Source organism: Pseudoliparis swirei, chromosome 5 (genome assembly GCF_029220125.1).
Source record: "Pseudoliparis swirei isolate HS2019 ecotype Mariana Trench chromosome 5, NWPU_hadal_v1, whole genome shotgun sequence".
Lineage (NCBI taxonomy): Eukaryota > Metazoa > Chordata > Actinopteri > Perciformes > Liparidae > Pseudoliparis > Pseudoliparis swirei.
Genome location: NC_079392.1, coordinates 3,499,847 through 3,512,390, shown reverse-complemented (window position 1 = coordinate 3,512,390; position 12,544 = coordinate 3,499,847). Strand labels below are relative to the sequence as shown.

The 12,544-nt window shown below is 37.7% G+C and overlaps 1 protein-coding gene across 1 annotated transcript in view; it reads left to right on the top strand.

The window, feature by feature from the left end:
* Positions 1 to 6,190: 6,190 nt before the first annotated feature.
* dnajc6 (DnaJ (Hsp40) homolog, subfamily C, member 6) overlaps positions 6,191 to 12,544 on the top strand; it is a 32,852-nt gene continuing 26,498 nt past the window's right edge. The window contains 1 exon segment of the mRNA XM_056415270.1: positions 6,191 to 8,185. Coding sequence (XP_056271245.1) covers positions 7,957 to 8,185 — 229 coding nt within the window. The 5' untranslated portion in view covers positions 6,191 to 7,956.

The following is a 12,544-nucleotide window of genomic DNA, read 5'->3' as shown; positions in this document are numbered from 1 at the left end:
AACTCTAAAAAAATAAAATAAACAATTTTTTATTTTTTCAGACCAAGTAAAAAAAAAAAAAATATAAAGCTGAGTGTGTGTCAAGCTCTCAGAAACCCTTTGGTGTTTGTTTAATAATAAGACAATTCAAGTTTGTTTGTTTAATACCCTACTAGTTTTTTTCATGATATTCTAATATTTAGAGAGATTATTATTTTTTTTTTTCTGTAGATAAGCCATAATCATAAATCAATCAGAATAAAAGCAATATTTATCAGTTGATTTTTAATGAATCAGAATGCATGATTGTTTTTTTTTTTTTTAATTGCATTACAGAAAATAAAGAACTTCATCACAATATTCTAATTTTCTGAGACAGTCCTGTATATACATATATATATAAATATATTTCTCTATATATATTCATATATTTATATATATATATATTCATATATATTTATATATATAAATATATTTCTCTATATATATTCATATATTTATATATATATTTATATATATATATTCATATATATTTATATATATAAATATGTATATATATATAGAGATTTTAATCTTCGAAATATCACTGATTATTTGTTCAACTTTAATATAGTGCTGAGTAAAGTTGTAATAGTATAGGTACATGTTATGATTCAGAAGCATGAATCATACAGTATGTAAAGGTATTATTATGTATAAAGGCTGTTTTTTGCGTGGTTGGGTTTTTGCGATGATAAAGAAAAGCAAAAAAAATTGCACCGCATGCGACTAACCCGTCACGATATATTTTTAATAAGACGTGGATCTTCCTGGAGGGGGCGGAGCCTGGAGGGGGCGGAGTCTCTCACAGCATCTGATCTACACAGTGGTTTCATGTTGAGGATGTGAGGGTGTGGAGTGTTTTGTTGGATGGGACCACCCCGACTGCTGTTGTGTAAAAAAATACACAATACTGGTGTTACACAACAGCAGTGTGGGTGTGTAACAGCAGTATTATGGGATATGTCTTCCTTCTATTTTCAATCCACGCTGTCCAGACATGACACATAAAAACAACTATTTTCTCAAGGCTGCTTTTTTGTGTGTCTTTGTTTGTACTTGTACTTTTATTTTGGAGGAGAATAACCAGTTAATGCATTCTTTGGTTGGCGTGGTAACATGTATTCATATGCTGTAAAGTATATATTTCTCAGTCTGAACATATACTGTAAGCAAGAGGACAGGGTTTGAACTTTAGACATTATAAAGCTCTTTTAAATCATTAAAATGGTTTCAGCTTGACAACTTTCTAAACATCTCTTAGTATTCATTAAAACACAGTTATAAGAGACTTCTGTCTCTCTGTTTTGTTTCTTCTTTCCACAACACACACACACACCAGTAACATAGAGAAGCTTAGCTCCGCCTCTCTTTGATCTTTTATATCATGTGAGGAAGAAACAGGAAGCAGCAGGTGTGCTACTGAAACACACACATGCATATTTATAAAATATATAGGCTACTAAAACATACACACATGCATATCTATAACACGTATAGGCTACTTAAACACACACACACATATGTATAACACACACATATATGCATGTTTATAAAACGTATAAGCTACTGAAACACACACACACTTGCATATTTATAACAAGTATAGGCTATTGAAACACGTATCCTTTCACCCCCCCCCCCCCCCCCCAATCTCGCCACAACAACAGTAATATATTCGGAATTATTCTTTCTTCTCCTTTTTCTTGATTATAGCTTTGATATGACATCTCTTGTCTGCAGCATATTCACCGCACGGTGGGACTCGAGCCCTCTGAGATCCAGTCCAGGTTTTACCAGACTCACGAACTTCCACCCTATGGAGGACAGAAAATGACTTAAGTCCCCCCCAGCTCATTTGCATACAAGGACACATAAAAAGACGAATACAAAATGAAGAAATATGTGTGGACACATAAATACAGACATAAATAAATGAAGGAATACAGAAATGTAGAAATAGATTTATTTAATGATGCCCTGTTTAGGTATAACTTATATTTATATATTTATACATGTATTTAAGCATTTACTTATTTATTCCTGTATTTATTCATACATTTATTTAAGCATTTATTTTACGTGTTCCTGTATTTATTTATACATTCATTTAAGCATTTACTTATTTATTCCTGTATTTATTCATACATTTATTTAAGCATTTATTTACGTGTTCCTGTATTTATTTATACATTCATTTAAGCATTTACTTATTTATTCCTGTATTTATTCATACATTTATTTATGTATTCCTGTGTTTATTTATTCACACAATTATTTAAGCATTTACTTATTTATTCCTGTATTTATTTATACATTTATTTAAGCATTTATTCATGTATTCCTGTGTTTATTTATTTATACATTTATTTAAGCATTTACTTATTTATGTATATATTTATTAAAGCATTTACTTTTTTCCCTGTATTTATTTATTTGTACATTTATTTCAGCATTTACTTATTAATTTCTGTATTTAGTTATTTATACATTTATTTAAGCATTTATTTATTTATTCCTGTCTTTATTCATGCATTTATTTAAGTCATTTTCTGTCCTCCATACCTCTCTTCACTGCACTTCCTGGTTTACCTCTCATCACTTACAGATCTAACCAATCGCCATCGCGGGATTCTGCGCGTGTCTCTAATGTCAGCATGTGATGATGATGATGAATGATGATGATGATGATGACGATGATGATGATGTTGATGACGTAAACCAGCTGATGCTGTATATCTGTCAATTCACCGACAGGTTAACTGCGGGAGGTACCGAGTGGTGCTCTGCAGGGTCTCACGGGACGTGTCACGCGCTTTTGACCTTTGACTGGCAAATCAAAGATCGCGTCCGTGTTGCTGCCGTTTAACGGGAGCGCGCCCGGTTTATTTTTATTTTTAAAGCGCGCATCATCTCTCCACCGGCACGAGACATCATCGGTGTTCCCGCGGGACCGGATTGGAATGAAACAAAGCTCTCCGACAGGTAACGTTTCTGTTTCTGTTCATGTGATGATGTGATTATTGAAGAGCGTGCACACCTTTATGCAGGCAGGCACAACACGAGAGAGCGCATCTGTGTGCGGATGTTACGTAACACCCCCCCCCCCTCCCCCCTCCCTCTCCTCTCTGCTTCCCGCTCGGTGGACAGAGAAGAGGTTTAGAAGATTCACTTGTTCAGTAAATATTTGTACATTGTTATCGATAATCACAAACGCACGCGGGGCATTCTGCGTGGCTTGACGCGTGCACGCGCATCGTGACTTAAATTGGGTTTTCCCGCAGGTGTAATAGTCATTCGGTTTTTTTTCTGTGTGCTTCGATATCAGCTGAACGACTTTTTATGACATGTGAAAGGCACTGTGCTATATACAGGACTGTCTCAGAAAATTAGAATATTGTGATGAAGTTCTTTATTTTCTGTAATGCAATTTAAAAAACAAAAATGTCATGCATTCTGGATTCATTACAAATCAACTGAAATATTGCAAGCCTTTTATTCTTTTAATATTGCTGATTATGGCTTACAGCTTAAGAAAACTCAAATATCCTATCTCTAAATATTAGAATATCATGAAAAAGTATACTAGTAGGGTATTAAACAAATCACTTGAATTGTCTAATTAACTCGAAACACCTGCAAGGGTTTCCTGAGCCTTGACAAACACTCAGCTGTTATAAATCTTTTTTTTTACTTGGTCTGAGGAAATATTAAAATTTTATGAGATAGGATTTTAGAGTTTTCTTAAACTGTAAGCCATAATCAGCAATATTTTAAAAAATAAAAGGCTTGCAATATTTCAGTTGATTTGTAATGAATCCAGAATGCATGAGATTTTTGTTTTTTTAATTGCATTACAGAAAATAAAGAACTTTATCACAATATTCTAATTTTCTGAGACAGTCCTGTATATATATATACAATACTATAGTGTCATTATGGACGTTTGAATGTGATCGATATCTCCTGTATCTTGGTTATCAGCATGATCAGAATCACCCTCTCCATCATCTATGGATCTATATCGGGCTCTCTTGTTTGGTCCAATATGTCACGTTACAGCCAGCGTCCCACACGTGGTCACGTGAGCAGCTTAAACGGGGCTTGGTGTGGTGTATCTGATCATTGGTCATTTATTTATCACAAATCAAATGGCCTGTCATCATTTTTTAAAATTCTTTTTTTTTTTAATCTCAAAAAGTTTAATTATTTAAGAGCTTCAGGAAAGAGATCTAAAATTAGTTTCCCTCATCCTCATCTGTCAATGTTGAAAACTATTCTTTTTCTCTTGGATGACATGCAGAAATAAGTTATTTGGTTCACACAAGCTTAAGAGATTTAAACATTTTGCTATAAGATATACGTCTTGGGAATGTTTAAGCTTTAAAGTTTCTTTAAACAACTCCCTCGTGTGACCGTGGTGGAGTTAGTGTTGAGTGTGACGTTCACTTTTTTACCTCGGATAATTACAACACTTAAAAAATTGGAAAAGTGTTCTTCATTTGGGAGGATCTTATTGCAATAATCTAAAATACCAGCAAGTCGAGGGTACCATGTGCAATGCAAACTTTAGCCAAACACGTACAGTCATATAACAAAGACAAAGTATCTGAGTCTAACTATACGAAAGGTAAAGTTTCATAAAAATTAGCATCAACATAAAGTGTACAACTATGAGGCAAAATAGTCCTTTTCTGAGATAACACGCAAAATCGTATCCTGATTTATCCTAATCAGAATATATGAGTTAATTGATGATTTTCTTTTTGTATTATTCATTTTACAGTAATCTAATCAATCAACTAGAATTATCAAAAATGAATGAAGTGGAAAAAAAAGTATACTACAATATTTAACTTTTAATTGTGTGGAGTATAGTACAAAGTATAGCAGAACATTTAAATACTCCCTTAAAGTACAATTACCTCAAAAACTGTACCTGTACTGATCGACACAGGGTAACAAATTGGACGATGTATTTTTTATTACATTTATCTTTTAAAGCATATTGAATGAATATATTATTATATCTGCAATGTGTCTGTTTATAGTGGATTTAAAAGAGCACGTATGAGGGGTTTAAGTCTTTATTATGGCTGAAGGAGGGACTTATACCTATTATATTTAAATATTAACCAGAAAATCTGTGTCGTGCCTCTTTTCAACAGGATAAATAGTGCTTATGAAAACTTATTGTTAGTTTCTCATAGATTCCGATTGAGCTGATGCAGCAGATTCCTGGATTCTACTTTAACTGTTAATCATTAATCCTCAATGTGATGGTAAAACAAAACAATGAGGAGATATTCGAGGCCACCGTCGGTATCACAACAATGCCATAAAACAACTGAAATGTCCCTGAGCACATGCTTTTAAAGAATTATTATAAAAGGGATGTAAATTAGTTAATGTTGCATAAACATAATGTATGGTGGCTCCACACACACACATGGGTTAATATATACAATATATACATATATATATATATATACATACATATACAGTATATACATATATATATTGTATTATATATATTATGTATATATATAATATATATAATACATATATTATATATATATTATATACATTTATATAAATATATATATTATATATATTGTATTATATATAGTATGTATATATAATATATATACATAATATATATAATACAATATATATATATACATATATATATTATATATATATTTAAATATACATATATATATATATATAAAATCACTGCAGTTAAAAAGTCACTTGTGGTTAAAAAAACATTCAAAAAACGTGTTCCAATGTTTCCAGAAACAAGAACAATACCTCGTATCACTCCGTAAAGCTTTTATAATTAAGTAATTTAATCAACATTTAAATTAATATATAAAATTCCTCAACACAGTGTGGAATGTGGGAACATTACGAGTCACAAACATATAAAGATACATGTTTTTATACACGTCAGGCATTATGTTTTATACATTTTTTGCTGATTATTTTCTCCATTAATGAATCTGTTTGTCAATAAAAACACCAATGAAAAGCATTTTTAATGCCCATTATATAGATTACCATAATCCACAGTGACATATACATTGTTCTTGTTTTGTCAGACCAACCGTCTAAAAACCCCAAATATATTCAGTTTACTAAGAAACACGACAAAGGTAAGGGACTTTTTAGCATTTTATTTGACATCTTTTGCCCTAAAATGACCGAAATGACTCGTCAAATAACAAAAAGAGTCGATTTTCTGTGAATTGTTTCAGTTATATTTAACTTCTTTTGTCTTCTGTCGTCTCTGTGCGTGAACCTTTGATCGGGGCAGACATCGTGACGTCCTCGGCACACACACCTGGTCCCATAATGACATCAAGGGGAATAAACACTGGCTGACACAGTTAGGACAGGAAGCTCCATGGCAACCATGTCCGGTGATGGTGTGTGTGTGTGTGTGTGTGTGTGTGTCTTTCCTCCTTTTTTGGACATTCCGTCCTCGCTGTGCTTTGAGCTCTCCGTCTGCTCTCTCTCTCTCTCTCTCTAAAAGAGTTTCCCAGGCTCATGTCCTCTTTGCCATGGCGACGAGGCCGAGGAGGGAAGCACGCCACCATCAGTGGTCAATGTCCTTCATGGGTCCGTGTGTCATTGCCCAAAGAAATCTGGGGTTGAAAGACAAAATTTAGAACAAAAATTACACCTTTTTTCGGCTTTTAAATGACAGTATACAAAGAACGCGTTAATATTCAGCAACTGTGAGAACACAATAAAAGAGGCAATAACACACATAACAATAACAAACATAAACAATAACAAACAATACAGGATAAGACACAATACAACCGTATATGTGGTAGAAGAACACAAAATACACACAATGCAAAGCTACAGTACAGTACATTAAAAGGAAGTGACACATAGTATTAAAAGTAAGTAATAAAAAACATTAAAAGTATTCAAAAATATTCGCTAGTACCTACTAAGTTTATGCTGACGGATGGATGAAATGATAAATAAGAGCTGAACTCTGGGACACTGTGATGGACACATATTCAAACATTTCACTTAATCAATAAAATAGCTTAATTGGCAGATACATTAATAATTAAAATATTATAATAATCGTCAAAGCCTACTAAATCTCTCAAGATGTCGTAATTGATGCAGCTGGTATTGTGAGGAAACAAGGGGGCCATGTAGCATCCCATGTAGGACTCATAATTGGCTTGAAGCCTTGAAAGCCTTTCGATGGGAATTCCACCCTAAATAGGAAACTACATATTCACAAAATGTTTGACATTTCATGTGAAAATCTTGGCTTCACGACCACAACATAATACTGTTATTATATTTAAATTCAATGATGGGTTGAACTACATTCCAGGAGGGCATGTTCATATTTATATCATTATGATATTCCCATAACACACTGATTGGGAATGATGTTGCTCAATAGGTAATACTTTAACGGTATGATACGCCGATGTATTTTTCACAGTACCTTATTTTTAGAAAAAGAAAAAAAAGAAGTCAATAGGTGAACCTATTGCAACGGATATTTAGTATATAAATAAGAGATGCAGCAAAATAACACGAGAGGATTGTGATTTGGGGTGGACTAGTAAAAAAAACGGTGTAGTAAAATGCGGCGCTGCTGAAAGAGAGGGAGAGGGAGAGAGAGGGAGAGAGAGGGAGAAGGGGGTAGAGAGAAAAAGAGAGAGAGAGAGAAAAAGAGACTGTTCTCGTTATGACCAGAGGGAGGCCGACCGGCAAACAATTCCTCTCCCCAGAAAACAGAGGAGAAAGGAGGGTCGTCCTCTCCTGCTCGGTGCACCCAGCAGCACCAGTAGCGGCAGTAGCGGCAGTAGCGGCGGCGGCGCGGCGTCCAGCCGACGTATCCGGAGCTTCTTTTGTCTTCTTTTCTTCTTCTTCTTCGTGTGCGCTTCGGTAATGAGCCTGCTGGGGGCCTACAAGAAAAAGACAATTTACGATGGCTATGAATCTTTGCAGTTGGTCGATAGCGGCGCAGACAGCTTCAGCGTCGGCAGAGGGAGCGGCAGCAGCGGCGGAGGCGGAGGCGGAGGCGGCGGCGCGACACTCGCAGGCTCCATAGCGGCCACCCTCGGACCGAAGCCAGGCCCGCTGAGAGAGGAGCACTGCAGCACCATGGACAGCTCAGGTACGAGTCCTCGGTCACCGGGTGGTACGTGGACGTGGACGTGCACGCGCTTTTCGGGGGTATAACATGTGCTTACGTCACGCGGTGTGAACGTGGCGTGTGACTGTCCTGGTGCAACATGATGGCTAACAATAGTGGAAGTATGTTATGCTAGATGCACCTCCTGGAACCTCCTGCAGGGCCCACAGTGGCTCCCAGACCAACCCCCGATGGCTAGATTGGACTATTATATAATACTATATAATATATTGTTTGCAGATTGAGACTGTGCCTTTTGGTGTTGGGTAAACTTCATAAACATCTTCTCATAAGGTGATCAATACCGATGCATTTAACTTATAGTTCAGATTAGACTTTGATGTATGTGTAGAAGTACGTCTCATATTGTTTTATTTTTGATAATATGCACATGTATATTAGCACATCTTACTCTATTCTAGTGTCCATGATGTATTAAATTACTTTTATATATATATATGTATATATATATATGTGTGTATTTATATATATATATATATATATATATATATATATGTGTGTATTTATATATATAAATTTATATATATATATGTGTGTATATAAATATATGTATTGGTCATGTCAGTGAAAAAAAACATATTTATTAACATATATATATATAAGCCTATATGTATTGGCAATTTCAGTGATATAAACCATATTAACTCACATTTCATTGTCTATTCACTTTTTCATATGAGCTTTAAATGTTAAATTGTGTGTAACTGCACGAGTCAGCAGTTAAGAGAAAACAAGAGAATACATCCTGCTTCTGGTCACAAGAAGCAGTTCAAAGTTTAATCAGATGGATTTTAGGACTAACGTATTCAATTAAAACTAAAATAATGTATCATTTATCTGACGGTAAATCACCTCCTTATTGAATTCAGTTATAATAGCTCATTAGTTTTGCCGCCTCTGCTCTCTGAGAAACATTCTTTAATGTAATAAAGTCACGGTTGATATTTCAACCATTGCTACTTTGATATTACAGCTGTTATATATAACTGAAACTCTGACCACTTAATTAGTTCATATTTCTGTCTCACGCCTCGGTACACTTTACACATTACACAGGATTACCAGACGCCGCTATTAATCAAATATATAAACATGAATACATCATTATCAGCACAACAGGAACTTGTTTATAGTTTCAAATAACATTTTTATTTGAATTGATGTTAACTAAATGGATAACAGGAGGAAGATCATAAATGCTACAGGCCTTTTGTGTGTGCATCGCCACTGCTTCTAAAATAAAGTTTTGTATCTGCAGTTTCCAGTCAAGAATGACAACAGTCCAGTAAAATAACCACTTCTCCACCAACTGCTGCTAGTATTGCATCGTGACACCGAAGTGTTGCATTCAATGCCGATAGGAAATGTCTGTTGCTCTGCACGTTGGGAGTTAAAGGCCTCGCTGCGTGGCCTCGAGGAGCCAGGAGGAGATGAGTCAGTGAGGGAAGAGGGGATCTGAGGTTGCAGGAGGAAGAGGAGGAGGAGGAGGAGGAGGGGCCTCCGGTGTCAGATGTCTGTGTGGTCACGGATGGACTCTTTCATGTGCGGATGTATCACACCCGGCCTGATGGGGCGACGGGGCGGCACTCTGGAAGAAGAAGAAGGGGAGACACGGCCATTGATCTGACCTGGCAACGCCGACGGCTCTCTATGCTGATGTGCCTCTCTCTCTCTCTCTCTCTCTCCCTCCCTTTCTCCCTCTCTCCCTCTCTCTACGTCTCTCCCTCTCTCTATGTCTCTCTCTCCCTGTCTGCCTCCCTCTTTCTGTGTCTCTCTCTATGTCTCTCTCTCAACGTCTCTGTCCCTCTCTCAACACCTCTCTCTCTCTAAGTCTCCCTCTCTCTCTATCTATCTCTCCTTCTCTGCCTCCCTCTTTCTGCGTCTCTCTCTCTATTTCTCTCTATGTCTCTCTGTCTACGTCTCTTTCTCTCTTTGTCACTCTCTCTACGTCTCCCTCTCTCTACGTCTCTCTCTCTCTCTATGTCTCTCTCTCCATCCCTCTCTACGTCTCCCTCTCTCTACGTCTCTCTCTCTCTATGTCTCTCTCCATCCCTCTATCTACGTCTCTTTCTCTCTCCATCCCTCTCTCTACATCTCCCTCTCTCTACGTCTCTCTCTCTCTATGTCTCTCTCTCCATCCCTCTCTCTACGTCTCCCTCTCTCTACGTCTCTCTCTCTCTATGTCTCTCTCCATCCCTCTCTCTACGTCTCCCTCTATCTACGTCTCTTTCTCTCTTTGTCACTCTCTACGTCTCCCTCTCTCTACATCTCTCTCTCTCTATGTCTCTCTCTCCATCCCTCTCTCTACGTCTCTCTCTCTCTATGTCTCTCTCCATCCCTCTCTCTACGTCTCCCTCTATCTACGTCTCTTCTCTCTCTTGTCACTCTCTCGTCTCCTCTCTCTCCTCTCTCTCTCTCTCTATGTCTCTCTCCATCCCTCTCTCTACGTCTCTCTCTCTCTATGTCTCTCTCCATCCCTCTCTCTCCTCTCCCTCTCTCTCTCTCCCTCTCTATGTCTCTCTCCCTCTCCCTCTCCCTCTCTATGTCTCTCTCCCTCTCCTCTCTCTCTCTCTCTATGTCTCTCTCCCCCTCTCTCCCTCTCTCTCTCTCCCTCTCCCTCTCTCTCGTCTCTCTCTCTATGTCTCTCTCCATCCCTCTCACGTCTCTCTCTACGCCTCTCTCTCTATGTCTCTCTCCATCCCTCTCTCATCTCCCTATCTGTCTCTCTCTCACTCTCCTCTCTCTCTCTCTCTCTCTCTCTATGTCTCTCTCTCCATCCCTCTCTCTACGTCTCTCTCTCTCTATGTCTCTCTCCATCCCTCTCTCTACGTCTCCCTCTATCTACGTCTCTTTCTCTCTTTGTCACTCTCTCTACGTCTCTCTCTCTCTCTCTCTCTCTATGTCTCTCTCTCCGTCTCCCTCTATCTACGTCTCTCTCTCTCCCTCGCTCAACACCTCTCTCTCTCTCTCTCTTACCGTGAGAGGCGTGGCTCTTTGCTGCTGCTGTTACAGCTGCAATAGAACGAAGAGTTGGATCTGTATCTGTATATATGTTGTATATGTTGTTTAAAGGCGATTTAAAGGCCACTTATTATTAATAAAAAGGTTAAAATCCGCTGCTTTATGCATCAGGATCGCCTCTTACATCTTTCAATAGGGAGCATAAGCAAAGACTATATATTCTATTCTCATCGGGTACTGAGGGCAACGTCAACCTTCTGCATGCTCACTTCTCCACCTGAAGGCTAATTAAGTCCAGTTTTTGCAATTTCTGAAGTTCGGTTCGCATAATCCACTTTGAGAACGCTGTGAGGGAGGAAGTCTCCTCGCTGGAGGGGCCAGGAGGTCAATCGAGGCACCGTCATTTAAAACTATAGGCCGAGCAGTTTTAGGAAGGATTATAAGTTTAAGACTTTCCATTTCAGACCTTTTATACACGATGATGTTTGATTATTGAACCGTCACATTACCAATGGGACTCAGCCGATGGTTAGCTTAGCCTAGCCTAGCTTAGCTTAGCATCCTAACGAGAGCTCGGCTGCCATTCAAACCTTCTCGGCGTTGGGATTGTCCTCTCGCTGTAAGCCGTCCACTCGATGGTCGTCCGTCATCCTCTCACCACCAGCAGCTATAATTAAGCCCATTAGAGTCCCGGTTGGGGAGCCGCGGTTCATCTGGGTCCAGAACCCGGCCCGGCCCGGTGGGGCAGCCCTGAGGTTCTGGTGCTTTATTGTTGTGTACATGTGTACATGCATCGGATTCATTCACACCAAGCTGTTATTGAGGGAGACATTATTGGGCCTGTAGAGAGAGAGAGAGAGAGAGAGCAGCCTCTCCCTCTCTCGCTCCCTCTCTGTACATCTCCTCTACCTCTCTCTCTCTCTACCTCTCTCTCTCCCTCCCTCTCTCTCTCTCTCTCTCTTAAAGTATATATTTGTATCGCTTTGGCATGTCTCTGAACATGATTGGCAGATTCAGGTCAAGCTCACGTGTATATATTATATATTATACAAATTATATATATATATTATATATATATGTGTATATATATAATATATATATGTATATATTATATATTATATATTATGTCATCAACATTTGGGTTTCTTGTCAGACACTCGATGCGTTATCTGATTTTTTAAAGATTTTTATCTATGAAGCCCAAAACACTCCCACTATCATAATATACAAACAAACATATACTCAATTAATTCAGCGAGCTTGATTTAGGAGGAATAGAAGCTGCAGACATCTTGATTTCTTTTAGCACACATGAATTTGAAAATATTTCCCACAATGCAATAGTACGGTAATATCTTT